Raw genomic sequence first — 10,542 nt, 5'->3', positions numbered from 1 at the left:
TGAGTTATAAGTGAATGTTCTGTTTATGATTCCAATAAAATTTATTTTTCTAAATTTTTTAATCAAATTCCTTTCTTATACTATTAGAAATATTCTTTTCTCTTAGTATTAAATTTTGTTTTCACATGTATGAACTTACCCATGAAACCAAATATATAAGGACGTAATGTGCTAACAAGAGAACTCAATATTCCATTTGTAGGAGTAGCCAAGGTTTAAACTTAACACCCTTAAGCTTAATTTGGTGTTCAAGTTCATTATTGATGTTGAAATTCCTCCTATAGTCTCAAATTTCCTCAAGGTTAGTTTTCATATCTTTGTAATCTTGGTTTTTGAATACTTATTGCTTTTTCATAAGAAATCTAACAATAATGTTGCAACCAAAAAAATTGAAGAAAATTCATATATTCTTTAAATTTGGTTAGAAAGATACATACCCAACATTTTGAAGATATTAAAATACTTTTGGCCTTCTGGCAATCATTTGTATGATTTATATCTTCAATCCATAACTTAAAAATTTTTTGAGCTCAATTATTAGTAGAAAACATGGTTCCATTGTATGAAGTTTACTTTTCCGTTATCTTTGAAGCTCAAAACAGATAATAACTGTCTAGTGAAAAATATGGTTTTTCTTTTTTTTCTTCCCATTTTGGGCTTTGTAATCCATTAATTTTCCAATGAAAGGTCTAAGTATTACAAAATGCATATTTAATCAAGAAAAGCTCAATGTCAAGGGGTTTCGATAACCCACCATAAATATGTTTCTTATTTAGAGTATCTGGGCTTATAGATGGATAAAGTCCAATCAAAAGACTGTAGACTTGAAAACAAGCATGATCAGATGAATTTTAACCATCTAATCCGTGCCTTATTTTTTGAAGAATTTGATTCTCTAATGTAAAGCCTAATTTGGTATGATTTCTATTCAATTTCAATAAGTGATTTCTATTTCTAAAATTGTTTAGTTTGATATTTGCATCTTATTTCAGTGAAATAGAAATTCTGAAACAACTGATGGCTGTTTCAGAATTTCTATTTCAATTGATTTCACTCTTGCTCTTTAATGAGCACATGGTTAATTTGATGGGAAAAATAGTAATTTTATATTAAAAATAAAACATCACCCTTCTACTCGTAATGGTCTCACCACCCGCCACCACCATTGCCAACACCACCCCGCCACCGCCACCGCCACCGCTACCACCACCACCATTGCCACCACCTCCCACCACCACCACCACTTCCATGCCCACTGCCACCACCTCCTTCCACCACCATCACCACTACCTCACCCTCACCGCCATCGTTGCCACCATCCCTACCACCACCACCACCACCACTGCCACTACCCCACCATCACCGCCATCGTTGCCACCATCCCTACCGCCACCACCACCACCACCGCCACTACCCCGCCGCCAGGACCACAACCATTGCCACCGCCACCACTTCCATGCCACTACTACCACCTCCGGCCGCCACCATCACCATAACCAGCTACCACCACCTCATCACACCACCACCACCACCCCACCTCGCCGCCCATCAACTGCCTTCCCAAAGAAATATAGAAAATCTATTCTCAGAAATTGAACTACCAAATGGATTTTTTTATTCTTAAAATATTTCATATTATACAAAACCTAAACAATTTCATTAATTGCTTGACCAAAAATCTATTTGTTGACTATTTCATAGAATCAATCCTAAATTGAAATAGAAATCATATCAAATCTGGCCTAATTGTTGAAACAGATAAAGAAACAAGGCATGGCTGGGATTTGGAAAATTTTTCTTAAACCGATATTTGGTCTAGATAATCTCATAAATGGTATCCAAATAACAGTGGTCAGATATTCTAATTATCAGACAACTGGCAAGTTAATTAGGCAGAAAATATTCTTTTCAACTACTCAATTTTAACATAATTTTTTATTAAGTGAACCTTCATAACCCAAGGTCAAACCGTTGGATTAAAACGGTTTGATCTCCAACCCCATCAATCATGTGGTTTGATCCTTGACCCCAACGGTTTGATTGATTGCAGAAAATGGGCATTATGAGGATCAGTGAGCTGCTTTTCCTGGTGATTCTGTTGGGTCTTGCGAGCTATGGAGTAGCAAAGCCAAGTGTAAACCAGCAGCCTCTCGGAAGAATTGCTATTCATAAAGCAAGAATTGCTCTTGAGAAATCTGCTTATGTGACAGCTTCACCAACTCTCCTTGGATTAGGGGTACCTTTCTTGATTGCTGCCTTTTGTTTATAGTCTCTTTCATCTGTTCAAATTTTATATATTCTTTCTATCCTTTGTGACTAAAATATCTAGTCAGATTTCACAATAATGAATCAAGCTCCAGAGTATTCTTCTTCATTGTGAATGGATTAGAGACTAATGCAGGATTTTTATTAATTTTTTTGTTCATTGTTTCAGGGTGAAACTAGTGAATGGGTGACTGTAAAATTTAGCTCTCCAAATGCATCAAATACTGATTGGATTGGAGTCTTTTCTCCAGCAAGTGGTGCAAAGTAAGACATACATGATACATCTTCAGTATTGAATCTAGGTTTCCCGGGAAATGTTTAAGGCTTTTAAATGACATTTGTGCTAGAGAATTCATTTTCTGTGTCTCATATTTTATATTTAAGTGTTCCTGGACTAATAGAAAGTTTCTGGTACTGAAATTTCCAGTGGTTCCACTTGTCCTGGACCTCTTCTGTGTTCAGCTCCAATTAAGGTTTTTGCTTCCCTACCCTTGGTTTAGTTTTGTTCTTACAGTATGGTTCCAATGTAAAACTACCTATTGATAGAAATTTCGCTAATATCATCTAATGGGTGGTTATGGATTTAAACTGGAAGAACTTATGACTGTTTTGTAAATGTAAACTTGAATTATTTTTGTTCTTGTGCAGTACCAATATGCAAATTACTCCACTCCAGACTACAGCACAACTGGATATGGAACTCTGTCATTTCTAATGATAAACCAGAGAGCAGATTTCGCTTTTGCATTATTTTCTGGTGGAATGTCCAATGTATGCCTCATAACACTCTGCTGATCTCAAAGTTCTATGCATCATTAGTCTCCAATTCAATCAAATGATATAAAACCGAACTCAACTTTTTTTTTTTCTTTCTTTTTCTAGTTTATCTTCTATTCTTTTGGGTGTGTGTTTCTCTAGTCTATCCGGATAGATAATATTTGTTACACTAACCATACTTGGACTATCTTCTTGAAACAACAGCCGAAGCTGATTGCTGTGTCAAATATAGTTGCTTTTGCATACCCAAACGCACCTCTTTACCCACGTTTAGCCCAAGGACAGACATGGAATGAAGTAAGCCAGTACTTCTCTAATTGTAAACTGCACTTGATACCATAATTTAGAATGTCTTCAAGAACAGGAAAATTTTTCACAAATTTCACTAATTCCCCTGAGGATTAGTTATCTGCTGGTGATTCTTGGTCTTCCATTGATCCCTTATTTGATGATTACTCAGATGACTGTAACTTGGACAAGTGGATATGGACTCAATGAATCAGAACCTTTTGTGGAATGGGGTCGACAAGGAGAAACTCAAATACGTTCCCCAGCTGCGACTTTGACTTTCACTCGTGAAAGCTTGTGTGGTGTGTAAATTTTTTTTTCCTCCTCTTCTCAATTAGTCTTGTACTTATATTATTCACAAAATTGACTGAAAATAAAGGCTTTAGACAAGGTATTATTCACAAAATTGACTGAAAATAAAGGCTTTAGAACAACCTTGTCTAACTAATAGCCTTGATAGATGGAAGATAACACATTTTTCTTGTTTTCCATATTTAGGTCCACCAGCAACTACTGTGGGATACCGTGATCCTGGTTTCATACACACAAGTTTTATGAAGGAGTTGTGGCCTAACGCAATGTAATGTATTCTGCTTTTATCATTCTTATTTTTGACTAATTTATGTGCATTCCCCTCCCCCCCTCCCCCCTTTAAAACTCTTTTATCAATTTATTATTAGTTATCAAGAAAAATAATGCTACTATATCTTATAGATCTATTCTAGTTACTCTCCCAAAATCATCTTACAATGTAGGACTTTTGAATCACTGAATTTATTCAGACTATATGGGGGCCCTAACCTTGAAATGTTAAAAACATGGATGATGTAGGTATACATACAAGCTCGGACATAAATTGTTCAATGGTTCATATGTTTGGAGTCCAATGTACAGTTTTAAGGCATCTCCTTTTCCTGGCCAAGACTCTCTACAGCGTGTAATTATTTTCGGTGATATGGGAAAGGTTAGATTACTAAACTTTGGCAACTTCAGCCCAAACAGTAAATGGCTCTAAGCCTATGATAGAATCAGTATTTCAGGATCATGCTTGATATGCATACAACATTTTGACATGTTTCTACAGCAGAGAGAGACTAATCTACTTTTATGCTGTCCTCCTTTCAGGCTGAGGCTGATGGTTCCAACGAATATGGCCCCCAACCCGGGGCCCTTAACACCACGAAGCAGCTTATTAATGACCTAAACAATTATGATATAGTCATCCACAATGGAGACATAACATACGCGAATGGATACCTTTCACAATGGGATCAATTCACTGCACAAATTGAGCCCATTGCGTCAACCAAACCCTACATGGTTTCAAGGTCTGTAATCCTCTGTTCACTTCCATTACTTGTCCAAACCAAATTCATCTTTCTTATAGATATTGAGTGTTAATGATTTATCTTTGCAGTGGAAACCATGAGCGTGACTGGCCCAACTCAGGATCTTTCTATACTACTACAGGTTCGGGAGGAGAATGTGGTGTATTAGCAGAGACCATGTTCACTGTTCCTACAACCAACAAGGATAACTTCTGGTATCTACCTGCCCATATCTATGTATGGGTACTCCATGTAAATTAAGGTGGTCTAATGGACTGTTACATTGAAATTTTATCTATTCTGTCTCAGGTACTCCACTGATTTTGGTATGTTCCACTTCTGCATAGCTGATACGGAACATGACTGGAGACCGGGCACCCCACAATATCTGTTCATAGAGAACTGCCTAGCATCTGCTGATAGGCAAAGGCAGCCATGGCTAATCTTCATCGCACACCGGGTATTGGGTTACTCTTCAAGTTTGGCATATGCCTTAGAAGGCACCTCTAATGAACCAATGGGAAAGGATGGCCTTCAACAGCTTTGGCAGAAATACAAGGTAGACTTGGCTATGTATGGCCATATTCATAACTATGAAAGGACATGTCCAGTGTACGAGAACGTTTGCACGATGCCAGGGTCAAATTTCTACCAGGGCACCTTGAATGGGACCATCCATGTAGTTGCAGGGGGAGGAGGCCAGGGCCTTGATGATTTTTCACCAACCACCCCCAGCTGGAGTGTTTATAAGGACATGGATTGGGGATTTGTTAAGCTTACAGCCTTCAACCATACAACCCTGCTCTTTGAATACAAGAAGAGTAGGGATGGGTTGGTTTATGACACCTTCACCATCCAGCGGAATTATTCGTCCCTTGTGGCTTGTACTTTTGATAGTTGCCCACTTACCACATTGGCTTCTTAATGTTTATGTATGTGTGTGTGTGTGAGAAGATGATCAAGGTTGAATATCTTTTTTTCTCTTTCAATAAAAGTATGTTTTCTTTATTTTTTTTTATTTTGTGAGATCAATAAAAGTATGTTAAAGCATTGAGTTTGAATAAAGAGCCCCGGGTTACAGATAGCCATATTTGTTTGTTGCCAAGATAGAGAGTCAAATTAAAATTTCTTTCCAAGAATATTTTCTCATGCACCTTGGGATATTCAAACAAACCATTAAAGGTTGGGGACGGGGGAGTGTTAGGGTTACCTCTTTGTACTAAATCAAACCATTGGATAGGAGATTCCTCATAGAGATGCAAGGGGTATTGCTCAATCAACACTTGATAGAGAAAATAGAAGCGAATCAAATACATATCTCAATCTTTAAGGTTCATAAACCCTAACTCACCAACAAAGAGAAATAAGGAAGTGAGAATAATATGTATGGGAGGATTGAGGTTGTTTGCCAAATCCTAAGAAAGAAATAAAGAGGCCTCTTGCTATGGTCGACTGCTACCTCTCCCTCCCCCCCGCCCCCTACTTATTTATATATTTATTGGTAACTCTATATCTAGAGCTGCTGGCCGAGCTCCCCTGCTGCCTTCTCTTTTATTTTTTATTTTTCTTTATGTTCCATTTACCCTCCTTATTCTCCTTTTCATTTCCCTGCAAAAATCCTATGAAATCCTAACATTTCTTTTCATATCAAACCCTAGAATCACATTCCGTTAAACCCCTTTTATTTTGATGATTCCCATTTCAAAACAAAACCCAAACCAGACAATGACAACCAGAAATTCTTTGAGAAGGAAAACTTACCCCCTTCCTCAGTTTGATTTCTTCAACTCCACAGCTCCAAACCTTAAATCCTTTTGTTCAATGCTTGAAACCAGGCTGCTGTTCCCTGGATTCTTCTCTTTCTTTTTTGCTCCCACGATCTTGTTCCGGATTCGGCTCCTCTCTAGCGCAGAGGTGCTCTGGAAATCGTCCAGCGCGATACGGATTAATGACATGTGGAGGGGCTCTAATCTAACGGTTTGGATTTACGGGTAACATAAACTTGTATTGGGGATGCGATGGAGAGAATTATTTTTTGAAATTTGAATTCTTTCTAGAGAAATCCCATCGCCAATTTCTCCTTCTCGCCGTTACCACTTGATCATACCTGGAGAGGAGCCGAATCCTAGAGGTGCTACCTTTTTTTTTTTCTTTTTTGCTAGTTTTAAAATTTTGGTTGAGCCCATGTTCTTTAATGAAAAGCATTGAGTCTACTCATTTCTAGTTTGATTTTTTTGACTCTTAAAATTTTTTTTAACTCTCTATTGTTCTTATTCAATCATAATTGCTCAAATTTTCTTTCTCATTTGTAAGTCTTTAGCTCAAACTGGTAGAGCACTTGGGGATTCCCCAAGAGATGGTGGTTCGAATCCATCAAGACTCATTGAATTTTTTTTTATGGCTAATGTTATAAATTCTAATGGCATGAGTACAAAGAACAATTGTACTGAAAATATGGACAAAAATGTTAATAGTCATTGGTGGGTTTTTTTTTGTGATAAAGGAGGGAGTGTTGTAAGATCCATTTGGGTTGCACATTTGGATCAATTGCCCTATTCAACATGTAGGCGCATGTGACTACTAACCAAAAAACAATTTTTCCTAAAACAAATATTGATAGTTATTATATATTAGGGGAAATGAACTTTGTCCAGGAGTGTGGCCTAGGGAGTGCTGGCGTAGGCCACATTCCCTGATAGAAAACTACTTCCCTTATATATATTTTTATTTTTCTTGGTTAATAAAGGAATCGTCGTAAGATCCACTCCAATCGGGCATTTTGATTGTTTACCCTTATGTACACGTAGATTTATATGACAAGTAGCCAAAAAATCATATAGGTCAAATGGTTTCCCCTAAATAGGCCATTGGGGCTTATTACATTTTTCATTTTGATGAGATCATAGAGGGTGCATCGTAAGATCTATTTGGGTCAGGATTTGGATCAGGTCCCCCAGTGAAAATGGTAGATTTAAAAGAAGAAGCAAAGCACGAGGTCACAGTTTTCTCACAAAAACAAATCCATTGTTTTTTAGTACTTATCTTATTTTAATGAAATCATACAGGAGCTAATAAAAAATCATTCAGATCGGCATTTGGATCAGGTCCCCTAGTTGGCATGTCAGCGCTTGTGACAAGTGGCGGGAAAAAAATCCAACAAATTATGTCACATTGTTTGCATTAACAAATCCATCGGCGTTTAATTTATTAAAAAGTTTACCACAATAACAGAGTATGCATCGTATGTTCCACTCGGGTCGAGGCATTGTTTTTGGTAAACCTTTTTGACACGTCAGCTCATGTGACAAGTGAACCCAAACCCAAATCAAACCAAAATTGGTGCATCCATATTGGATCCTGTTTTGGGGTTACTCATTCTCACACCGGAACTGGTGAAACCAAACCGAAACTAGTCCAAAGTGACCAATTGACACCCCTAGTTAGGGGCTGCCAATGTCTAGCTTGAACCCATCAATCAATCAAAAACAATTGGATCAAACCAAATCCTTATAGATCTGGGCTTTTATAAAACAAGTAGCAAAGAAAACCAGACCGGACGAATTGAAAAGTGTATATCTGAAAAACCAAAACTAAACCATTAACAATCTAATAATATTATAACCCAAAAAAATATAATATAGTATAATATAGTATACTATATATTGTATATTAAAATAATAAATATTTTGTAATACTACTATATTATAGTATATGAATTGAGTACAATCACAGAAACTGAATAATCGGTCCAACTGGTTTATTACAGATGAGCTCAATCAATAATTCTTAGATCTCAATTGCACTTGAACCTAAGGGTGTAAACCGGTTTGGAACCAAGTATTTGATTCAGTTTGGTTGGGCTTATAGTTGACATGAGTTGGAACCGAACTGAGAACCGAATGAGTTCTGAAAATCGAATATCATAACTGGGTCCAATTGCTGTAATTCTTCTTGGTATCTTGCATCTGTAGGGACTACTTCCAAGAGCAGTTGTTGGACCTTATCGACAACCCTATGGATTTTGTTTACATGGAACGGGAGATCCCAAGAGTGGTCCACAAATTTCCTCATACTTTTTGGTAGGAGCCTCTATTTCCATTTCAGTGTCATCGCTAGGTGCTTCATCGCCTGCATCCTTACCAGACCCTTCATCATTTGGATCTTCGTTAGATGCTTCATCACTTGAATTTCCATCACTGACTCCATCATTGTCAATGGGGTGGATTCCTTTCGTTGGATCAAAATATGGGTCTCCAGTGTTGATGTTATTCACCCAGGTTTCTCATTCTTTTATCATCCTTAGAGGACCGGAATATGGCAGGACATTTGAATAAAACATTGGGTCTTAAGGAGGTTTCCCAAAGAGATCCTTTGCTAAAGCATGAGCTAACCAAGCCATGTTCCTTAGATCGTGCAATGTTCTCTGGAGGAAGTCTTCTTCAGTTGGAAAATTTATCTTCTCACATTGCTCTGCAAAGTGGCTACACACAATATCTGGAAATATGGAAGTAGCCTTATACAGGATATTCTGAGTCATGGAAGATATCTCGAGGACATCATGCACCTGATAGAAGATACTCATGTTCCATTTGTCAAAATCTTCCCCTTTTGACGTACCAGATTCCTCTCGGATCTATCGGAGATCTGATCTCTTCATCACTGTTTGTTCCTTCATCATCTTTCAGATGGATCGGCTGAATAAGACCAGTTGGGTCAATCTGATTATCATCCTGTTGTGTCAAGAAATCGCTCAGCGGTCCTTCGACTACCGTAACCTGCAAAAGGCCCTAGGTGACAAAGGAGAACCGGTGTGATTCCGGCCTAGGACTCTCCGATGCCTAAGTTAGATTTCTCTGAGCAAACAGATGAATGAATAGTATTCAATATGAGTTACAATGTCCCCTTGTGGGGTTGTGTACCTTGCCTTTTATAGCAGTGTATGGCGGGGTGGAGAGTCCCAGTTGATATAGAGTGTTTGCCCTGGGTAATAGAGTCCCTGAGTAGCAGGGCTCCTCCTGGATAGGTTGTCTTCCCGTGAGACGTGGTGTCATGGCAGACCTGGTAGTTGTCTTCTTGTAAGAAGTAGTGTCCTTGATAGACTTGGCATCTTCGGTGGATAGACCTCATCTACGTGGTAGATGAGGTTCCTAGTAAATGAGTCCATTCAGACTACGTGACTCAATAGGCGGTGGCCTAGAGTCCTTGGTGATGCGATCTATGCCTTGTTGATGGTGGCGGTGACTACCGTGTTCGAGGGAGACTTGCCTGAAGATGACGTGTTCGAGGAAGCCGTGCTCGGAGAAGGGGTTTGCGCCCTAAGGGGGTTGGGGCCCAGGGAGGTCCACGCCCCCAAGGGGGTTGGCACCCAAGGGTGGCCACGCCCATGGGTGTTAGTGGATGGTGCTTCACTGACTCTGTCTTGGCCCACTCTTCTGGGGGGTGCCACGTGGCAATCTCCAATTGGTTGGTGTGAATTTGGGTTCATCACATCCATACCGATGATGTTTACCCACTCAGCGGTTCTTGCTGCAGATTCAACGGAGAACTCATCTTCAGGATCTCTGATTCTTCATCTTCTTCTTCACTATCATCAATGTCTCCTCCTATTTGGATAAGGAAGGTTTCTTCTGATAGGGCTTCGCCAATGGCTAGAACAGATAAAGCTTTGATCAGGCTTGGTGTAATCTCTTCAATGATTTTGACATCAGTCTCAAGTGGAACCGCTTCATTAGGTAGGATGTGAACCATAGAGTAAATAACATCATCTTCTTGCTCTGAGTCTTTAACATAGGCCATGTGACTAACCTCGTAGACTGTGAACCGTATTTTCTTAATGATGCATCCGGTTTGAGGCTGTCCAGACCATTCTCTAGGAACTCAAGTT

The 10,542-nt window shown here is 38.8% G+C and overlaps 1 protein-coding gene and 1 long non-coding RNA gene across 3 annotated transcripts; one reads left to right on the top strand and one right to left on the bottom strand.

Annotated features, from left to right (window-relative positions):
* Positions 1-2,054: 2,054 nt before the first annotated feature.
* LOC122641662 (probable inactive purple acid phosphatase 1) lies at positions 2,055-5,616 on the top strand. Of its 2 annotated transcripts, XM_043834951.1 has the most exons (11): positions 2,055-2,236; positions 2,435-2,529; positions 2,693-2,738; positions 2,914-3,036; positions 3,247-3,339; positions 3,503-3,632; positions 3,829-3,910; positions 4,162-4,294; positions 4,456-4,658; positions 4,748-4,873; positions 4,968-5,616. In XM_043834951.1, exons 1-11 carry the CDS (start codon positions 2,063-2,065, stop codon positions 5,581-5,583), a joined length of 1,821 nt encoding a protein of 606 aa, XP_043690886.1. In that variant the 5' UTR covers positions 2,055-2,062; the 3' UTR covers positions 5,584-5,616. The 2 variants fall into 2 exon arrangements, with proteins under 2 accessions (XP_043690886.1, XP_043690885.1); XM_043834950.1 differs by lacking the exons at positions 2,055-2,236; positions 2,435-2,529 and having other exon boundaries at positions 2,729-2,957; positions 3,203-3,339.
* On the bottom strand, positions 2,436-7,150 carry LOC122641663. The gene is made up of 2 exons (XR_006329940.1): positions 7,119-7,150; positions 2,436-2,589 (listed from the first exon to the last, which is right to left on the bottom strand). It is a non-coding gene; the product is annotated as an uncharacterized LOC122641663 (long non-coding RNA).
* Between the last annotated feature and the right edge of the window lie 3,392 nt (positions 7,151-10,542).

This window comes from Telopea speciosissima, chromosome 10, assembly GCF_018873765.1.
Source record: "Telopea speciosissima isolate NSW1024214 ecotype Mountain lineage chromosome 10, Tspe_v1, whole genome shotgun sequence".
Lineage (NCBI taxonomy): Eukaryota > Viridiplantae > Streptophyta > Magnoliopsida > Proteales > Proteaceae > Telopea > Telopea speciosissima.
Note: the sequence above shows the minus strand (reverse complement) of the source record. Positions and strands in the feature narration are given on the sequence as shown.

Coding starts and splice junctions, on each gene's coding strand:
- LOC122641662 (XM_043834951.1), top strand. CDS start 2,063: ATGAGGATCAGTGAGCTGCTTTTCCTGGTGATTCTGTTGGGTCTTGCG. Junction 3,340..3,502: donor AAGGACAGACATGGAATGAA/GTAAGCCAGTAC, acceptor ATGATTACTCAG/ATGACTGTAACTTGGACAAG. Junction 4,659..4,747: donor AAACCCTACATGGTTTCAAG/GTCTGTAATCCT, acceptor TTATCTTTGCAG/TGGAAACCATGAGCGTGACT.